We start from the raw sequence: 23,407 nt of genomic DNA, 5'->3' as shown, positions 1-23,407 counted from the left end.
CACATAAATGTTTACCATCTGAAATTGTATTTATTTATTTTTTCATACAAATGTATGACTGGAAAAATATTGAAAATATTTATATATATATATATATATATATATATATATATATATATAGAGAGAGAGAGAGAGAGAGAGAGAGAGATAAAGATAATGTTATTTAAATATCACAGTACAGTTGCAATCATATGCACATTTTTAATTCGCAAACAAATCAAAGTTCTTTTATTCAGATTGTTCCTGATCACCACAGAATCCCCTCCGGTCATATACAGTTGTGCAAAAGTCAAACGTCTCAAAATCCTTGCGCAAACAAATAATTATTCCTTCACCATCAAAAACAATATAGAGTGTTTACATAATTTTTACCTAAGATACATCTGACGTAAACTTGGTCCAGTTTTCAAACTCATTCATTCATTGTCTTCCAAAGAGCATCATCCATACACAAATGGAAACTACATGTCCTATGGCTGTTTAACACATGCTGATCATCTATATGGCTTTAAACCTTTCAGTCATGGTTAGCCTGAATCTGTCTATTGGTCTGCATCTGGCTGGTCTGTACAAGGCTGTAACAAAATGTTCAGCAGGAAAAAATGTAAAATTACAACTGGTCACTGAAAAACCCATACTGATATTTTTAACTTGGAGCTATATTACATCTAAGATACTGTGCTATTATTTGATATAATTTATGCAAAATACTTGAATCTGAATATTGGTTGTTTTAAAATCCAGAACCTCAGTGCCAGACGAAAATGATATTAAACTCGTAATTTAAAAAACATTGACATTATGTTAGGTCACAATGAAGCAAACAGCTTTGGTTATGGGTATTGTTTTAGTCTCTAAACGTCCCATCTGGTTTGGAATATTTACAGATTAGTTTGATTTTAAAAGATGGTCAAACTATTGAACATAAAGTTGACACTTTTATAAGCAAACTGCCAATAAGCAATACATAACTTTAGCTCTTTATGAACATCTGCCCATTTTCTTGTTGTTTTGTTATTAATCGAGTTAAAATTGTAATGTAAAAGTAATTCAGATTCTTATTAATGTAAAACAAAAAGATTTTTTATTTTATCATTTATATTTTAAATAATGGCTCATCTACAGCAGGCATCGCAAAAACTTCGAACTCTGATGGAGATGATACTGAGACGATATTGAGATGATATTGAGACGATATTGAGATGATATTGAGACGATATTGAGATGATATTGAGATGATATTGAGACGATATTGAGATGATATTGAGATAATATTGGTGCAGGCGGCTGGTGAGGCTTCATCATAAACATCTTCTGACAGTCAAACTGCTTTTAAATAATAATAAACAACACATTTTGATTTATATCATAGAAAAATAAAGTTGAACAACTATATCATATATTTTCAACATTGGCACTTCTGAAATTCAAGATTGGTGGATCACAGCAGCATAAACTCCAGCATAATACAGATGTCTGCGCATCAGAGACCATGACGCCACCAAACCTCACCCCCAAATCACTCATTATACTCTGCAAATAAATTTCACACTTACATGTACATATATTAATTACTTCTTTAAAAAACGAGAATTTAGGGTTAAATGGTCAGAAAATAATGCTATATATATTTACTTTTTATTTTTGGGTGAAATTTGAAGTTGACTTGTTTTCAGACACGTGAGCATCGGAGGTGATGAATCTTAACCTTTTTAGCTTGTTTCACCCCAAAATTCAAAGAAAAGAAATAGCAAGCTGTATTTTGTGTAAAGAAAACAACACATTTTATATTAAGTGAAGAAGCTTTTCATTGTGAATGTTTGCAATTATTATTTGGAATTTAATGATTCATTGTTGTGAAAATAATGTTACAATGTAAAAACAAAATAATATATAATTTCTTAGTATTTTTTCTTTTGATGTTTGGGGTGAAATGGCGTTGCCATGTTTTCAGGTGCACAAGCATCTAAGATGAATAAATATTTCACTCCAACAGTCAGAAAATAAATAAGAAATTATGTTTTGCGTAAAGTAAAAACTGTCAAGTTTTATGAAAAATGTACTTATTAAAACAAATAATTATTGGTTTTGCACAAAGAAAAAAAGCTTATTTTGTGGATTAGATATTGATGTTTTTCATTGTGCTGTTTTACAATTAAAAAAATTGTCAGGAAAATTATGATTCAAAGTTAAAGCCCATTTTATTCATGTAAAATATAATTTCTTAACCCTCCCTCCACCCACACCTTTGTTTTTGGGGTAAAATGCAACTTGAGCATGTTTTCAGATGCACAAGCATCAGAGATGATGAATCTCAACCATAGACTGTAAAAAAATATGGACGTAGTGTCCGTGACATCACCCATAGACTCCAGAAGAGCGGTTTTGAAGCTCAAAGTGTGCAGAGCGGGCCGTCGCCATCTTGGCAGCGCGTCACCGCGCGACTCTCCCGGAAAATCGAAAATGGGCAAAAAGGCGGGAGCTGGTTGCTGAAGCCACGCCCACCTAGCGCGACGGCATTGTCAGCAGCAGCAGTCCACCTGTCACTCAAGTGGCCACGCCCTTAATTATGCAGAACTTTAAGGCTTTATATAATTTAAACGGATGAGTTATAAAAAAAATTCACCCCCCTCACAGTTGTCATGAAGGGCAAAATTAGCTATATAGACCAAAATCATTTTCTGAACCAGGCTGTAAACATTTTTTTTTCTGCTGTAAAGTTGGGCATTTTAGCATGGGGAGTCTATGGGACTGACTCCCTTCTGCAGCCAGCCTCAAGCAGCCAGTCGATGAATTGCAGTTTTAGTCACTTCCTTATTGGCTTCACGAGAGAGAGCGGGAGGTTGCCGCTCGATCTCAACCTGTTCAGCTCATATTTCACCTCCAAAGCCACAGGAAATAAATCAGAAATCATGTGACATTTATTTGTAGATTTCTAAATTATAAAACAAAAATGTCAATTAGTTTGAGGTCAGAAAATGATAAAGTTTTGCACATTTTTTTGCATAAGGAAAAAAGCTTATTTTTTTACATGAGGTAAATATGCTTTGTATTCTGACAGTTTTAAATAAAAATGTGGGATTTAATACATTTCACAAAAATAGTTGCAATGCAAAAACTATCTATTTTCTTAATGCAAAATATAATTTCCTTTTTTTTACTTTCGTTTTAGTGGCGAAGATATGATATGATAAGATAAGATATGACCTAGACATGTTTTTTTTCATGAGATTTACCCAGTTACTATTCTTTAATAAAACAAACAAACGAACATTAAATTCAAGTTTTTACAGCAGGCAGTCAGGATTGTGTGGTTGTGTAATGCTTCAGGTAAAGCACCTCTTGTTTTAAACAGCTGTTTGTGGTTTATGCTGAGATGAGGCGGGCCACTCCTCTGTGCACCTGCGCCTGAAGGGGCCCGTACTCCACGCGTTCCCCGTCTACGGTCATCACGCCGGCTGTGCTCAGTGGCTCCAGCCTCAGTGCTCGCGCGCGACGGTACACCAGATGTGAGCAGCCCCAGTCCAGGTGCGTCCCGCTCTGCATGGCCCGGAAGAGCAGCAGCAGCATGGTGCGTGAGATTCCCGCCGTCACGTAGAACAGATGAATGAGTCCGTCGTCGGCGCGGGCGTCCGGAGCCGCCAGCAGTTCCTCATCCAGCTGCGACTGGAACATGGCGAGCACCAGAACAAACTCCTGCTCCTCCACCAGCGTCCAGTCCTGCGGGACGGGCTGCTCCAGAGGGACCAGCAGGTGGTCAGGCAGCCGGCTGTCTGCGGTAGAAAAGCCAGCAGAGGCTGATTGTCGCTCGCTGTCGGCAGGCAGGAACGCGAGTTTTCCCTGATAGACCCGTAAGGAGGCCAGACGCAGCAGCGTGCTGAGGAGAAAGCGCAGCGCTCCGAGCTGCCGGAACTGCTCGCTCTCGATGTCCACGTCCGCCACGAAGCCCCAGGCCAGAGACAGGAAGGAGAAGAGACGAGCGCCAGATGACAGACGGATGGAGATCAGGTCCAGTTTAGACACCAGACCCTTACAGAGCAAAAAGCCACAGCTGGTCAGCAGATCTTCCCCCCACACCGGAGACGCTCTGCAGAGAACAAGCAAACACACAAACACACTCACAACATGACAGTTCAATCAGTCAGGGTTTACTGCATACAAATGACCATAAAATAAAACATGCCTCATTAAAGTTAACCTTATAATATTAGTTGTAGACCTAAACACCTGCTACAACTGTGTTATTTTAGTATTATTTTCTATCATAGTATTTCTTAATATTTTGAATTAGCTGTTTTTGTTTTCAGTTTAGCTTGTTTTTGTCATCTTTATTAGTTTTTACTTCTCCAAACCTTTCGATTCAGCTTTATTTTTATGTATTTTTATTTAATACTTCACTTTATTTTTAGTCATTTTTTAGCCAGTTTCTAATCTTCCAATATAATTTATATTTATTTTATTAATTTTAGTGCAAAAACATTTATTTCGGTCATCTGCTAAGACAACATTTCAATATCAAGTTTGTAAGTTCAGGTTTTTCATCTAATATTTATTTAATTTTATTTCACTTTTACTTAAATCAGCAAAACATTTGTAATATTTTTTTTTAGTTAACAATAACAACATGTCATAGATTTATTAGCTAATTACATTAGCAAAACTATAATCAATGAAATGAAGTTTATATAATTCAGCATAATTTTACAAACGACAAAATTAACCTTATAATATCCTTATAATATTATATTTAAAAAATTAATTACAATTAATATAATAATCTTCTGAATAAGCCTTTCTTTTAAATCTATTTTTATTTCATTTATATTTAATTTATTTAAATTTATATGAAAAATTTTGGTTCAAGTAATTTTGTTATGTGCTTCTATCATTTTCATTAGGTTTTTTTTTTTTTTTTAATTATTCAGCTTTAATTTATTTTTTATTTCAGTTTAGTTTTAGTGCTGTTGTAATTGTAATTGTAGTACTTGATCTTTAACTTATTTTACCTATTTCGATAAGTTGTCAAGGCAACATTTCTCATTTTTTTGTTCAAGTTCACAGTTTTTCATCTTATATTTATTTTATTTCAGCTGTATTTCAGTTACTGGAGATGGTAGGTCTATTCAGTATGTAGTGTACACAGTGCAGTATACAGTTAGTAGTATGCTAGTATTTCATTCTCAACACATCCAAAGTCTTGATCAGAGCAATTCACCTGACAGCCATCATGACAAGACAATTCATTTAAGTACAGATCTTTGTTTTCCTTTAGCTCAAATAAAGCCAAAACCATCTCACAATGCACTGCACATTCAACAAAAAACAAACAGTATTACAGCTGTTACATTTAGTGTTACATTTACCGTTTCTTTGTGAGTTTTGCATGTGAAAATAACCGATGAGGTTAATAAACCAGGAAAATGGATGGATTCACAAAGTTATTTCTGGCACATGTGCAGTTCTGAAGTACTAATAACAGGTTGAAACATGAAGGATGTGCTGAGTTTAATCAAACGTCTGCTTGCTTACAGTCTCATTATCTGACAGTAGGAGGCGTTTGTGCTTCATTAATTCATTATGAGCTGAATTACAGTGTTCAGTCATTTCTCGGGTACTGAGTACTGATGAATGTCTGCAGTCTGCTTCATCTTCCTGAATAGAAATGACTCTATTAATGAGTTAAAGTCGAGTGTTTTATGAACTGCCCAGTTATCGCCTGCTCTCTGATCGGATGCAAGTCATTGGCGATTCATTAATGCTTTCATTTAGTTTTCTCTCTCAGCAGAACTGAACTTTTATTCTTTAGTTCAAAGAAATCCCACAGAGATTCAACTCTCACAAACAGATGCTAATGACTGGAATAATGACTGCTTACATCGCAAACTTTAAATTGAACGAAGCACAGCACAGATTGAGTTTAATGGAGATCACTAATTTAAATGAGGTCTAAAGCTGCATGAACACTGACTCCAGATCAGAGATTCACAAATGACTACAGCTTGCTGGCTTCACTATTTTAAGGAGTTTATAAAGCTGGGAAACTCTCCTGAGGAAGCTTTGCTATTTTTATGTCATCAAATGATATATTAACGAGTTGTGTTTAAAACACTCAGTGATAAATGAATGAGATATCCAGTAGAGATGCACAATATACAGTATCAGAACCATATTGGCTGCTGGCTGATATTAGAGATTTTTTGTTACTGTTAAGTTTTGGCCTTGGATAGGCCCTGTTTAATGGATATGAATATTTCCCTCATTTTGACATTCAGATTATCTTTACTATCATCTAATGCTCATTTAATCTTTAAAACACTAGTGAATTAAAAGTCTGTTAAATTTAATTTTTAGAAAATTTCAAAATGAATAAAAATGTCATACTGTGCACAAATGTAGTGGTTCCTAAATTCTAAATTATTTCTAAATTAAAAATAAATAAATAAATAAAATAAAAATACAAATAAAATTATATAAAATTTAATTTACTAAATTAAATGACATTATTTTTAACAAATTAGATCATTAATTAACACAAATGTAATTAAAATTTAGTTTTTAATGTTTTAAGTTTACATAGAAAATAGAACATAATTTTATTAATGGTCAAAACGTACAGGCTTTGGTCCAAATTTTATTACTGAATTTCATAAAATTTTAATTCAATGGCTAAAATTACATTCAATTTTATATACATTTTATAATTTATTTAAATCATTAAATATTTAAACTAAAGTTGAGTTTTTGTGTTTTGTTTTTAAATGTATATATAAAACAGAATATAATTTTATTATTTGCCATTGCCCGAATTTTAATAAATACTTTTAATAAAACTTATATTAAATTGTTCAATTAAATAAAAAATTAATCAGATAATTCATTTAAATAAATTAAATGAAAGTTTAGCTTTTAGTGTATATACAAAATAACATAATTTTATTATTGTCCATAACTTATTAGCACTGAGATTTAATATTGGATTTCATACAATATAAATTAAATTAAATTTGAAATAAATTAGTTTAGTTTTTAGCATTTTATTTTTATTTAATTTCTATTGCATATCATTTCATTATTGGCTGTAATGTATTGCCATTGGCCAGAATTTTAATATTGGCTTTCATATTTACTGGTCTCTAAACATCATGTAAATAAGCTAGATCTGGTTGGTCCCTTTACATGTCAATCAGACAGTGTGGTGGGCGGTGCTTGTCCTGCATGATCTGATGATTTCGCTCTGATTGGCTCACCGTGTGTAGTGATGGACAGAAGCAGCCAGTGCATTTCCTGAACCTCCAGGCAGGATTCCCAGAGGAGTCTGGATGGCCTTTTCCCAATCCGGCCTATCCATTAGACCGTTCACCACCTAAAACACACACACACACACACACACACACACACACACCCCTACGTGAGCTGAATGCACGCACACAGAGAGAGATGGACACAAGCGATCTGCACACACCTCAAACAGCAGCCCGTCTCCAGACAAAACGACCAGAGCGTCCCACTGCGTCAGGTCAGCGCTCCTCACCAGATCCCGCGCGTGATTCTGACGCTCTGTAGGATCACAGATCACAGCAGACGCTCAGATTTCTGTCTGTCATAGACTTTAAGAGCAGATTCTCTGTGATGCGTTCAAGTCACCTTTTAGAGCTCAACTAGAAGTGCTGATCCAGCTGCAGCGAGAGATCTGGGAGTGATTTATGTTTTATTTTTATATTTTCTGCTTTCATTTTAAAATTTTAGTTATCAAGTTTTAGTAATTTTAAATGCATAAACGTTTCGTTGATTTCTGAAGATCACATGACACTGAAGACTGGAGTAATGATGCTGAAAATTCAGCTTTGATCACAGGAATAAATTACATTTTAACAAATATTCACACAGAAAAGAGTTATTTCAAATTCTAATAATTTTTCACTGTTTTTTACTGTTTTCGATCAAATAAAAGCAGCACTGGTGAGCATACAGCACTTTTTCTCAAAATCATTAGCCCCCAAACTTGAACAATAGTGTAGTTTTCTACTAAAGCTGGAGTTTAATATAATTGGCTCTTATGATGAATTGCTTGTGATGTTCCTCATTTGTAAGCTGTGTAAGGCATCAACTAAATGAATGAATGTTAATTATTCAGTTAGATACAGTTCTCTGAGCACAAGAAAAATGCATGACCCTCCATATAAGAGTTTCACAGTCTAAACTGTATGAAGTTTTGATCCTGTGTGTGTGTGTGTGTGTGTGTGTATGTGTGTGTGTGAGTAACATCACTGATGGAGTGTGTGTGAGCCCTGATGGAGGCTGTTACACACACATACACTCACTCCATCAGTGCTGTTACTCACTCACTCACTCACTCACTCACTCACTCACTCACTACACTCACTCACTCACTCACTCACTCACTACACTCACTCACTACACTCACTCACTCACTCACTCACTCACTCACTCACTCACTCACTCACTCACTCACTCACTCACTCACTACACTCACTCACTCACTCACTCACTCACTCACTCACTACACTCACTCACTCACTCACTCACTACACTCACTCACTCACTCACTCACTCACTCACTCACTAACTACACTCACTCACTCACTTAATGTTGAGCATTCTGTCCGTCCTCACTCACTCCCTCACTCACTCACTCACACTCACTCACTCACTCATCTCACTCATCTCACTCACTCACTCACTCACTCACCCTCACTCACTCACTCACACTCACTCACTCATCTCACTCACTCACTCATCTCACTCACTCACTCACTCACTCACTCACTCACTCACTCACTCACACTCACTCTCACACTCACTCTCTCACTCACTCACACTCACTCACTCACTCACTCACTCACTCACTCACTCACACTCACTCACTCACTCACTCTCTCACTCATCTCACTCACTCACTCACTCACTACTCCACTCACTCACTCACTCACTACACTCACTCACTCACTCACTCACTACACTCCTCACTCACTCACTCCCTCATTCACTCACTCACCTCACTCACTCACTCACTCACTCACTCACTCACTCACTCACTCACTACACTCACTCACTCACTCACTCACTCACTCACTCACTCACTACACTCACTCACTCACTCACTCACTCACTCACTCACTCACTCTCTCACTCATCTCACTCACTCATCTCACTCACTCACTCACTCACTCATCTCACTCACACTCACTCACTCACTCACTCACTCACTCACTCACTCACTACACTCACTCACTCACTCACTCACTACACTCACTCACTCACTCACTCACTCACTAACTCACTCACTCACTCACTCACTCACTACACTCACGCACACACGCACTCACTCACTCACTCACTCACTCACTCACTCACTCACTCACTCACTCACTCACTCACTCACTCACTCACTACACTCACTCACACTCACTCACTCACTCACTCACTCACTCACTCACTCACACTCACACTCATTCTCACACTCACTCCCTCACTCACTCACTCACTCACTCACACACACTCACTCACTCACACTCACTCACTCACTCACACACTCACTCACTCACTACACTCACTCACTCACTCACTACACTCACTCACTACACTCACTCACTCACTCACTCACTCACTCACTACACTCACTCACTCACTCACTACACTCACTCACTCACTCACTCTTTGGCTTTGGTGAGTTTGTGGTGTGGTGTGTTAATAGAGGGAGACAGATCACACACTCAAACATTACAAATCTGCTTCATTCCAGGATGAACAGTGTAATAGTCACAGTTTAGCGGATCACTACTGATCTGACAGGACATCTTTTTATCCAGATCAGGAGAAACATACACCAGTGTTAATTGGCCCAGAATTCTCATTAGTGTAAACTCAAGCTCATTACTGTAATGCATGTGTATGTTTAACAGGAAACCATAATTCAGGCGTAAATGGGTTTATTTTCATGAAAATAATTCTGTCTATCTGTCCGTCCATCCGCCCAACATTTTTTCTATCCATTGTTATATCCATCAATCATCCATCCATCATCCATCATTACATCATTCATCCATCCATCATTCTATCATCCATCCCTCCATCATTCATCATTCTATCATCCATCATTACATCATTCATCCATCCATCATTCTATCATCCATCCATCCATCCATCATCATACAATTATCCATCCATCCCTTTCGTTCTATCATCCATCCCTCCATTGTTCTATCATCCATCCCTGCATCCATCATTCTATCATCCGTCTCTCCATCTTTCTATCATCCATCCATTCATCCATCATTCTATCATCATCCCTCCATCATTCATCATTCTATCATCCGTCTCTCCATCTTGTCTATCATCCATCCATTCATCCATCATTCTATCATCATCCCTCCATCATTCATCATTCTATCATCCATCATTACATCATTCATCCATCCATCATTCTATCATCCATCCATCCATCCATCATCATACAATTATCCATCCATCCCTTTCGTTCTATCATCCATCCCTCCATTGTTCTATCATCCATCCCTGCATCCATCATTCTATCATCCGTCTCTCCATCTTTCTATCATCCATCCATTCATCCATCATTCTATCATCATCCCTCCATCATTCATCATTCTATCATCCGTCTCTCCATCTTTCTATCATCCATCCATTCATCCATCATTCTATCATCATCCCTCCATCATTCATCATTCTATCATCCATCATTACATCATTCATCCATCCATCCATCCATCCATCATCATACAATTATCCATCCATCCCTTTCGTTCTATCATCCACCCCTCCATTGTTCTATCATCCATCCCTCCATTGTTATATCATCCATCCCTGCATCCATCATTCTATCATCCATCTCTCCATCTTTCTATCATCCATCCATTCATCCATCATTCTATCATCTATCTATCCATCTATCCTTCATCCATCATTCCATCTATCCATTCATCTATCCATTGCTCTATCCATCCATGCATTGGGAACACAAACGGCACAGTTTCCTGTGAGTAAATCATGCACAACTGATGAGCAAACACACGTCTAACTACACAAACACACTCAGCATTCACTGATGGATGTAAAAACTGATCCAACTGCATCAGCATCAACACACACACACAGAACAACACACATGCGATCAGTCGTCCATCACTCAGATGTGTGTGTGTTTCTCTGTCGGAGGTTATTCGGAGTTCAAGCTCTTCCTCTGTTAGCAGTCCTGCAGCTGTCTGACTAATAGTGGCTTTTATATATGAAGCTTCCAGCTGCACACAGTGAGATGGGAACTTGTGTTTTATGAGTCTATAGACCCTGATGATGAACTTGAATGGCAAAACAGATCAAGTACTGTCACGGAGGAGAAAGAGTTTTAGGAAAAAAGATGATGAGAAAGACAGTTAAAGTTACTTAAACTAACTAGTAACATGAAAAGCACATCAGGTTGGGGATAAGCAAGCCAAAAATGATCAATCTGATCAATCACTGACCTTTTCAGTCTGAAGAACACAAAAAGGACATTTTGAAGAACAATGAAAAACTTTGGACCCCAATGACTTTCATTGTGTAGACAATTTTTTTTTTTTTTTTTTTTTTTTTTAGGTAAACTATCTCAGCAACAGAAATGTAAGTAAAAGTAAAGTAACTTCAATAAAGAGAGAAAATCCAGATGGAATTAATGGGCGGGGCTTAATTTTTTCCAACACTGATTGGTCAGTCAAAAGTAAGCTAAGAAATTTTTGCTTTATGATTATTTTCCTCACCCACATGGACTTTGCTGTGTCAGTGGAAAAATTATTTCAGAGGTAGAAAAAATTAATCACTTTGATGAACGATGAAAACAAACATTTGTTTTTCTTCAGAATAACATGCACACTGATGAATGGAGCGGAGACATTTATTCATGTTTTTAAGCGAACACTCCCCAAACCCTCTTGTACTGCAGAATCTGTTCAGAGAGCTTCTGTGAGTGTGTGTGTGTGTGTGTGTGTGTTACACACCTGTGATGAAGAGTGTGTGCGGTATATCTGCCTCAGTGAACATCCGCTGAATGTGGCCGTTGTAGAAAGCCATGGCCTGGCCCCGTCCACTCTGAGGATTGACCAATACCATCACGCCACACGGTCGGCGGACCTCAGAGAACAACACAACTGAGAGAGAGAGAGAGAGAGAGAGAGAGAGAGAGAGAGAGAGAGAGAGAGAGAATCACATTTACATGCACAGGAAAAAATGACTTAAAGCTGTAATCCACAGGTTTGGCATCGTTGTCGCTTTCTCTGTTTGAAACCTGCAATTGTAGTTATTTGCAGATGCTTCTTCACGTGGGTTGCGTAAAATCTTCAATCTCTAATTGTCATACGATCTGATCGTCATTCAAAGAAATTGCCCTTTTAACCTCAAATAGCAATTCAATGTTCCTTAGAACTCGTTCTCTTTGTAATACAAATCTTTTGTAAGTACAGTGTAATCTCAATTAACCAAAAAAGTTACAGAATGCAGCTTTAAATGATCGTTCTGTGTTTGAGTGCAGGAATCACTCCTGAACACACGGAGGTAATGGAATAAAATAAAATCATCAATTATAAAATAAATAAAAATCTAAAAAAAAATAATACAATTCATCCAAATCAAATATAAAATAAAATTGATTATAAAATAAATAAAAGCATAAAAAATATTAATTATAAAATTTTAAAAAATAATAACGATACGAATCATGAAATAAATCAAAAATAGAATAAAATGTTCTGTTTGTGTTTAGTTAATAAAATAAAATCAATTATAAAAAACAGAATATGATTAAAATAAAACAAAAAAATGAAATAAATTAAAATTAAAATATAATAAAATACAGTAAAACCATAGCAAACATTTTGTGCTCTCGTTGTTGTAAATGTGGTGCCAAACGTGAGGTGTGTGGTGTTTATTTTGATGAAAACATTATGAAATATTAGTTAGACAGTAAATTACTGAGCTGTGTACAGAATTATTAAACATCTAAAAGTGGAGTGACAAACATATTCAGCTGCACTTAAACTGTTTTGTTCCTCATATTTGAGATGAATATTCCACATATTTTTGTCGTCACATTGAGTTCTGGAGAAAAACATAATAATAAAGTATCAGATGACATATTTCACTGGAAAAGTCATTCAAATATGTGCATTTTTCAGTTTATACCCTGTAATGTTGCTTTGTAATGAAGTTAGTGAAAAATTTGTGACTGCTGCTGACAAGATCATTCTTGCTCATATTTATTTATTACTTATTATCTTTTAAATTATTACATTTTATTTAAAATGCATTTATATAAAATTGGAATAAAATTGAATAAAAAATAAATTATTTAAAATTTATTTACATGCATTTTTTATTATTATATTTATTTTTCTATTGTTTTATACTAATGCAATAAATTGTTATAGTGATTTTTTTCAGTCAGATTGTCCTGCTGAACCACTTTTCTCTTTTTGGTCTGGTTGTTTTAACATCTGTGGGGTAAAAGATTTGAATCAAGTGCTGAAAACATGATTTCAATTCTCTTTTAAAGGATTTGTTTGACGAATACCGTAAGAAAAGAGCGCGTGGCCTCGGACGGGAGGAAGCTGGCAGCTCTAATGCTAAAAACTCACAAACCACACACAAACAGAAGCGGCTTGGTCTTGATTCGGTGTGATGCATCGCTCTGAGAGCGTTTATGTGTGTTACAGGAGCTCTGTGTTTCTCGTGGGACGGCGCTCGGATCGTCCGGTCGAGCGGGACGGACTGGTTTCCCGGGGAGCGGTTTACTCGTGGGACGATGACCCTGATGACAGGTGAGGCGTGAATCCAGCACTCAACAGACAACACACGCTGTGATGAGGCTATTCTACAGAAGACACACAAACCTTCACAAAGAAACACATGAACACACACAGAAGGTATCGGTGTCTCAAACAGGTCCTGGATCTTTACTCATGGCACAGTTTCAATACAACACAAATGATTCATGAGCAGCTTTGGTTTATTTATTTATATTATCACTGCTCCTGTAACTCATCCAAAATGACAATAACAAAATAAAATAAAATATATCTATTTAATTAATTTAATTTAATTTAATTTAAACTCATTTGTTAATAGAAGGATCTTTATATTATACCTGACAAATATATATATATATATATATATATATATATATATAAATTATATATATATATATATATATATATATATAAATATATATATATATACATTTGTAAAAATAAACTTAAATAATTACAAAGTCTAATAAATACATAAAAAGTTTAATAACAAACTAATTTAAAAATTAAAAATAAACTGTGTCTGTGTGTGTGTGTGTGTGTGTGTGTGTGTCTGTGTGTGTGTGTTTACACATCTCTATGTGTGTGTGTGTGTGTGTGTGTGTGTGTGTGTGTGTGTGTATTTACACAACTGTGTGAATGAGTATGTGTGTCTGTGTGTGTTACCATTTACACATCTCTATGTGTTTGTGTGTGTTACAGTTTACACACATTTCTATGTGTGTATATGAATGAGTGTGTGTGTGTGCTCGCGTTTACACATCTGTGTGTGTGTGTGTGTGTGTGTGTGTGTGTGTGTGTGTGTGTGTGTGTGTGTGTGTGTTTACACATCTCTATGTGTGTATCAGTACAAACACCTCAAACTTTCCAAACACAAAACCACAAGTATTCAAAAACTTCTCTAAGAATCTCACAAAACTTGTCAAGAGCGAGATCATTTTCACAACAAAACCAAACGGAAGGAAACCATGAAGCCTGTATTTAGACGCATTTACATTTGTTTGCATCACAACATTACATTCATTACAGTGAAACACATTCATCTTTTACAACAGTAATATAATCTATAAATACATGTACAGTGCTGGGTAGATTACCATTACTTGACAGAAATTGTAGATTGTAACGTAATATCTATATTATATCTATTATTATCTATAATCTATATTGGATTACACATATTATGTATCCGGACAACTTTTTGAGTACTTTTAGATTATGAGGTACCTTGTAAGAAAATCTATTCCATTCTTTATTAACATCAAGTATTAAATTACAGCGTTTCTCAAACTGGGGTTCGTGAATGAACTGCAGGGGGGCTGTGCCAAATTCAGTTAATTAATTCATTTTAAAATAAAAACAATAAAAATAAAACACTTGAACAGTAAAAATAGAAATAAAATAAAACACTTGAAAAGTAAAAATAGAAATATTAATAAATATTTTTAAAAAGAAGAATTTGGGTAAATATATAAATTCTGAATCATTTACTGCCATTGTGTGAATTTGAACTTTCTTTTCATCAAAGAATCCTGAAATAAAATGTATCATAGTTTCCACAGAAATATGAAGCAACACGACTGTTTCCAACATTGATAATAATCAGAAATGTTTCATATCAGAATGATTTCTGAAGGATCATGTGACACTGAAGACTGGAGAAATGATGCTGAAAATTCAGCTTTGCATCACAGGAATAAATTACATTTAATAATATATTCACATAGAAAACAGCTATTTTAAACTGTAATAATATTTCACAATATTACTGCTTTACTGTATTTTTTTTTTTTTATAAATGCTGCCTCGGTGAGCAGAAGAGACTTGAGATTTCAATCTTCAGTCCCATTATGAAGACTAAAGCAGCTCAGCAGCTCTATTCACTGTAGATGTAGCGTGTTTCTAGCGTGTCCTTGTGTAATGAATGTCTTTGTGTGTCTGTGACCTCTGTGTGCTGACAATACCAGCCTTCAAAACATCATTCAACTGCTTAAACGACTTTCTTTAGAGAAACGAGCTACGAGTTACAGATGACTGAAGCAAGAAGGCCGCTCTTTGTGTTGAAGTCTCGCTGACCTTGTTGTGAGAGATAAAATAACTTTCAACCATCAACATCTGAAAATCCTGAAAACAGACTCATCATGAAATACTGTATGATGCAGGAGAGCTCAAGCGCTGCTCGTCACAAATAATGATGCTCGACTGACACTCATCATTAAAGCCTCCAAACCAGAGACATGAGACCTCAGCTGCTTAATCAAACCGTTATTTGAATAATAATTATGTGTTTGATATAATTAAATACACTAAAAATAGTCTATATGACTGGTTTTTACTTTAAAATAAAAAATAAATGAATCATAAAATGTATATAAAATATTTTTAAATATAAATAAAATGTAATAATTAAAATTTAATTTAAATCAAATAATATAATATACATACATTTTAACAATGTAAATGATATCATTTTAAATATAAATAAATAAATACATTTTAAAAGACGTAAATAATTAAAAAAATTGAATCTAAAAATTAAATACATTTTAAATAAATAAAATAAATGCATCATACATTTTAAATAAAATCAATTAAAATATATAAAATAATTGTAAATAAAAAATACATGCATGAAAATTTTTGAGTAAATAATTTAAAAATAAATCAAATGAAATATAAAGTAAATAAAATACATTAAATCATCATTAAAAAATACAAAATAATAAAATAAATATTATACTGTACTGTATATTGTGACTGGCAATACTATATTTAATCTTCTACAAAAAGCTACACAACTGATGATAAGCGCACCCAAGCCTTCTGTCAGAGTGATTTTACCACATGTAATAGATTTTAAAACACTCTGCCGTGATGAAATCACTATACCACATGAATATGAATTCATTACTCCAGATTTGCAGCAGAAGATTGATGACGTGTGTGTTTTGGCCGAGGGGCTCGTGGGAATGTGATCTGAAGCAGCCTGACAGCATCATGACACTCAGAGGAAAGGTCAAGGGGTCAAAGGGCAGCGCAGACGAAACGCTAAAGGCTCTTCCGTCTTTCTCAGAAGCAGATACAGATCCACACAAAGCGTGCACGAGTCCCTGTGGAGTAACATGGCTTCGGTCTTCAGCATCAGTGGACGAGACGTCTCTCTCTCTCTCTCTCTCTGTCTCTACAGTAACTGCATCTTCAGCAAACGCTCAGTGAGTTCAGCGCTAATGAAAACTCTCCTGAGTTCTGCATGAGCGTACATTATTAGCGACTGAGAGCTCTTGAGCTGAGTGTGAAAAGCCTGATGTTCAGATGAACAGGAGTACTGCTGTTGTCTCGCACTCGTTTCAGTTAACAGCTTATTATTGTGACTAAAAGCTGCCCACTTATGAAATGACTGAGAAGTGAATTAGTTTTACTGTTTTAGTGCAGGTAAATCTAAAATGCCAGCATTGGAAAACAAATGATATAATATTTTATATTTAATATATATTAATTATATTGTTGTGCTTATTGTCTTTATAAAACAATCTTCATTACTTTAAATGATTTACAACTAATCACAATATACAATGTATTATTTACATTTATCTACTTTTTATTTAATTTACATTTTTATATATATTTGTTGTTATTTTCTTTTCTTTTAAACATACAGAACAATGTAGACAATCAGTTATACAAAAGTAAGAAGACAAAACAACATCAAAAAATAATTAAATAAATTTAATAAAGACCCTAAATAAATATATGAATGAATGAATAATGTAGACTTGTCAGTTACATTTTTTAAATGATTTTAATGTATTTTTTATTATTATTATTATTATTGTATTTACATTCTTAAAATGTATGCTTATATGGCTTATAATAGCTTGGTTGTGCTTAGTCTTTATAAAATATTTTTGCCAATCAAATGTATTTTATTTCTTTTATTTACTTTTTTAAGTTGTATATAAAAGTATATATATAATTTTATTTTTTAAATTGAATTATTTTATGTTTAAATTATATTATTTATTTTTAAAACGTATTTATGTTTACTTTTGAATTATATATATATATTATATATATATACACCTATTTGTTTTTATTTGTGAATAAATGTAGACTTGTGAATTTCAGTGCATCCAGAAGTTAGTGTATATGTACTAATCTGCTCATGGATATCTAGTATGCTTGCTATTAGGTCCCTTAAATTAACGTATCTATGATTCAGTGATTTGATGTCAACCTCGCAAACAGATCCAGTGTTTTTAATCCTCGAAAGTGTTCACAGTATCGACCGGTTCCTTGTAAGCACTACTTTATTTCCACACAGACTAATAAAAAATAATTTGCATGCTCTTACTCCAGAAAAGTCTCATAAAATCACCCATTCGGATCAGAGATGGGCAGATCGTATTTCCAGTTTAGTGTGCAGTATACATTCAATAACAGACTGCGAGCGGAGGATGGAAAATGGATCACAAAATAAAAGGATTGTTTTTGGTGCAAAAAAAAGAAACTATTATAAGTGGGCCTAAAATGAAATACAATATGGCCTCTTTAAAATTCTCCACTGATGTACTGTAAACTTCTGTGACAATAACACAACGCAGCACAAACCCTCCCTCTTTAAACAAACAGACCCAGATACTGTTTACACTGCCGTCATCTATGGGTTTAAGCATCGAGAGTGTCCCGGAGTGTCTCGACTTTCAGAGAGAAGGATGAATCACGTTCAGGACATCTTCACATGTGACAGCTCTGTGCTCATTTAAAATACATGTATTCTGTTAAATAGTGTATTATCGTCTGCTGTGGATCACACATGCTGAAACAAGCTCATCAATTAAACATATGAACGCAGTATGACTGAGCCACTGAGTAGTGTGCTGTGCCCGCAGCAGTCCAACACTAAACCTTAACACTATATGACTGCTAAAACTCACGAGTGTCCGTTACTGGATGCTCAAATAGCTGCTAGTGCCTCAGTTTATATATATATAGATTATATAATTGGGGTCACTCCACAAACCAAAGAATCAATTAATATAAAAAATAAAAAAAAATTGAATAAAATAAAACTGAACTGTTTTCTATTTCAGTATAAGTGTAATTTATTTCTGTGATCAAAGCTGAATTTTCAGCATCATTACTCCAGTCTTCAGTGTCACATGATCCTTCAGAAATCATTCTGATATGAAACATTTCTGATTATTATCAATGTTGTGCTGCTTCATATTTCTGTGGAAACTGTGATACGTTTTATTTTTCATTAAATCTATTGTAACATTATAAATGTCTTTACTGTCACTTTTGATCAATTTAATGCGTCCTTGATGAATTAAAGTATCAATTTCTTAAATAAAACCTTACTTTGGATGTACATAAGTGTAAATATTTACAGTATTTTTAGTTTGGTGCTGATAGTGGTAGAGAAATTACACACGTCATCTTTAAAGTCTATTAAGACGCATACATTTACTTGAACTTGTTTACATATGAACTTACTTGTATTCAAGAGCTATTTATAATATCTAGAAGGCTCAGACACTGATATCATTGTCTTTAATTTATTCTAAATACCACTGTCTTGGCTGCAGAAATACTCAAAGAGCTATATAGAAATATAGAGATAACAACCATCATATATATGCACATACGCACATGAATATGCATTGTTATGAATTCTCTGATGTCTTTAATGCGGGGATATTTTGGAGTTACAGTGTTTTATTTGGCTCATTCTTTTCACTCTTAATTGCAACATGAGGACAAACAGTGTGTTCAAGGAATAGTTCACCCAAAAATGAAAACAGTGGGTGCTCTGCAGTGAATGGGTGCCGTCAGAATGAGAGTCCAAACAGCTGATAAAAACATCACAATAATCCACATCACTTCAGTCCATCAGTTAATGATTTGAGAACAGAAAAGCAAATCCATGAAGACATGGTTAACTTCAAACTGTTGCTTCCGGCTAAAAGTCCATTATCCATAATAACACTTCCTCCAGTGAAGGAGTGTATTACTTGTGGATTATTGTGATGTTTTTATCAGCTGTTTAGACTCTCATTCTGATGGCACCCACTCACTGCTGAGGATCCAATGGTGATGTAATGCTACATTTCTCCAAATCTGATGAAGAAACAAACTCATCCACGTCTGGGATGGCTTGAGGGTGAGTAAATATAAGCAAACTTCCATTGTTTGTTGAACTATTCATTACACACATTGGTAAGAGGTTTGTTTTCTCCTCACGGTACCTCACTATTCCTTCAACTATAACTCTGAGTTACCATGGTAACCTAGAATCATCATTAAAGTGACCTCATCATTCAGAACTTCCTCATTCCAGTTCACGAATGGCATCCGACAAAACTTGCAGGAGGAGTCTGTTCTATTTGCATGTGTTCAAAGATTCAAACCGCTGAATTGTTTATGCATGACATAATTACAGTATCTATTGCCTAAATGATGCCAGAGCAGTTTTGTCTTGTTACATCAAAAACAATAAGTTATTCTCGACTTTGCAAACACCATTAATACAAAATACAATTAGTTTAACCCTATAAAGCCTACTGTATATTTGATGCACAAATTTTTGAGTTTCTTTAAAACATAATCAACATGATCAAAATGCTTGTTCCTGAAAAACCTGTTGTACACAATCTAATCTTAAAACTTTTTTTTTTAGATTAGCTTATTCTGATTGATATAGTTTTGTGTAAGTTGTGCATTGTTTTTTCTCTTTCATTTATGCATCTTATTATTTGTAAGGTGTCCTTGAGTGTCTTGAGAGGTGCTCATAAATAAAATGAATTACTATTATTATGTATCTGCTACGTGCTTTCTGTTGTCTGATTGATAGTTTAGACTTTATCAGCAAGTAAAAGGCCTTATATTTCAAGATAAAACGTGAAAACTGATATTTATATTATGTCCACATAAATATCCCCATCTGTACTTATTGCATATTTTTACTCAGTTTGGGCCTCTTAATAAAAATGAAGTATTTTTCCTTCATATTCTCACTACTTAACTCTCTCCACCTTCAAATACCATGACTTAGGTGCCCTTGAGCAAGGCATCGAACCCCCAACTGCTCCCCGGGCGCCGCAGCATAAAAATGGCTGCCCACTGCTCCGGGTGTGTGTTCACAGTGTGTGTGTGTGTTCACTGCTCTGTGTGTGTGCACTTCGGATGGGTTAAATGCAGAGCAAGATGCCACAGGCTCCCAAAGTAGGCCATAAATACTAAAACAGCGTCTATATATTTTTCACCCAGTTCACTTTCACTTTCACTTTCACTTTTCACTTTTTTACTCTCACTATATCAGACTCAATGAGCCATAAAAGCCAAAAATGAAGTATTTTTCCTTCATATTCTCACTATATCAGACTCAATGAGCCATAAAAGCCTGTATCAAATATGATAATCAACAACAAAACACATATGCAAACATTTTACTTTTTGTCTAAAGGTTCAATAAACTTTCATTTACACATAAAAAAAAATAAAAAAAAAACTATTTTTTTCTGATTATTATTTATGTCATGCTTTACAGGGTTAAACCCCTCAGTGTTGGACAGAGGGTGGACAGATGGACAGATGGAGATGGACGACGTGTCCCATATGTCTGCAGGTGACACCTCATGCCCTCTCAGCGTCTCTTCACATCTGAGCATCATCTCACACACAGTAATACATGTCCACCATGAGCAAAAAAAAACAACAAATCTTACCACAGTAAGATCATATCTACCTCTGTCAGATGTTAATAACATAGCATTTCAGGTTCGTGATCAACCACATAAATTACAGTAAGGACTCGTCATCCAGCAGGTCAGACTCGTTCAGTATGTGATCTCTGTCACATTTTCCTTCTGGCAAACCGTCACACCTCATCGTCTCTCGTTGAACAGGCGAAACCGAGTGTGAATGTAAGGAACAGGCATGTCACGCTGACACAGTGAAAATATTTACCACAGTACTGAATGATTATTGTGCTTACACACAGATCACTGCATTTTCACTATTAGTCACTGGCTGAAGTGCGTTCTAGCAACTAGTAACTAACCAGCTAACAGGGAACGTTCTGGCAGAGTCATTAACAAAGGTTCTAAACAGAACGTTCATTCAAAAAGATCTGGTCTTTAACAATGTTTTCAAAACATTAACATGTAAAAACGTTATTTACACACGTTTATGGAGGGTTTTTCCTGAAACGTTTAATTAGAACGTTCGTCTAAAGTTTTTACATTTTGTCAGAAAGTTCGGAAAACAAAATATTCGCAAAATTATTAAATGGAATGTTTCCTTGACGTTCGTGAAACGACGAAAACCATTTTAAACGTTCAGAGAACATTTTAAAACCTAGCGAAACATTCATATTTTCTTAGCTGGATATAGCCTGTGTTATAAAAAGTATTGTGGTAGTACCATGGTAAAAAAAAAAAAAAAAAAAATGAATGATTAACATATTAATGTTCCATGGTATTGACAAGGAATTGCAACATTATCAAAATATATGTGCAAAAACCATGGCATTAGCATGATCATTTTATTTTTAGAGTTGTGTAATGTTTGTTGATGTTATATTGTTGCAAAGTGTTATCGAACACGCTCATAAAAGCCTGTTTATTGAGTAAAGAGGAGTTTAAACTCTGTAACAAGTTGGTTTCTTACCGTGCGTGTGTTCCGGGTGGCGCGCGCTGTTGTGCCTGATGGCGCGCGCCCACCGTTCCGCTTCGCGCAGGTTCGCGTCTTCATCATTATCATCCGTACTGAGCGCAAGCCGAAAGCGCCGCTCGTCCCTCTGGCGAACCGGACCCCAGGCCATCCAGCGGCGCCGGCACGGGTAGAAATACACGCACAGATACGCGCCCTGGTCCTCGCCCCGGTGCGCGCGGCTCCCCAGGCAGTCGCGCAGGTCCAGGTGCTCCGGCGGTGAAGGGGAGCTGATGTTCTGGACCGTCAGGCAGCTGTCCGACAGAGTCAGCGCGTGTGTGAGCCGCCCGGTGTCCGCGTCCGTAAACTGCCCGTGCATGCGCGCACCCGCGGCGGGCCCATTCCGCTGATGCGCCGCGTCCAGTTCATCCATCCCGCGACGGGACAGTGCTGCGGTGATTGCGCGTGCTGCCGCGGGACGCGGTTTAAACACGTGTGTGTGGCTGCCTGGGTGGGTGTGTGCGTGTGTGTGTGTGTGTGTGTGAGAGAGAGAGAGAGAGAGAGAGAGAGAGAGAGAGAGAGAGAGAGGTCACATATCTCTCCCTAGTGACCGAGAAGCGGCATGACATTAAAATAACGCACAAGGCAATAAGGCAAAGGGCGTGACCGGACACTCCTGAGTAAAAACACTGTGATGATGACTGTGATGACTGTGAAGTCGAATTCAAAAAATACCATGACCGTGTGTGAAACAATAAAGCACTTATGGTACATATAAAAAAAAAATAATAATAAATAAAGTAAAGAAATAAAGAAAATTAAAAAAGAGAGAAGTGGAAATGAAATATGGAAAATGCTGTTTCTTCTTTAATGGTTCAAACATTGATGAATAGAATAAGCAGACACAAACTAATTTTCATTATTCATTATTCGTATTTCAT

At 35.7% G+C, this 23,407-nt stretch overlaps 1 protein-coding gene across 1 annotated transcript; it reads right to left on the bottom strand.

Moving 5' to 3' along the window:
* Positions 1–2,751: 2,751 nt before the first annotated feature.
* LOC109080596 (sphingosine kinase 1-like) lies at positions 2,752–23,013 on the bottom strand. The gene is made up of 5 exons (XM_042717236.1): positions 22,485–23,013; positions 12,012–12,161; positions 7,463–7,557; positions 7,248–7,363; positions 2,752–4,087 (listed from the first exon to the last, which is right to left on the bottom strand). The coding sequence occupies exons 1-5, from the start codon at positions 22,897–22,899 to the stop codon at positions 3,367–3,369; spliced, it is 1,497 nt and encodes a 498-aa protein (XP_042573170.1). The 5' UTR covers positions 22,900–23,013; the 3' UTR covers positions 2,752–3,366.
* Between the last annotated feature and the right edge of the window lie 394 nt (positions 23,014–23,407).

This window comes from Cyprinus carpio, chromosome A3, assembly GCF_018340385.1.
Source record: "Cyprinus carpio isolate SPL01 chromosome A3, ASM1834038v1, whole genome shotgun sequence".
NCBI classification, from domain to species: Eukaryota; Metazoa; Chordata; class Actinopteri; order Cypriniformes; family Cyprinidae; genus Cyprinus; species Cyprinus carpio.
This window is presented reverse-complemented; position numbering and strand designations above follow the sequence as displayed.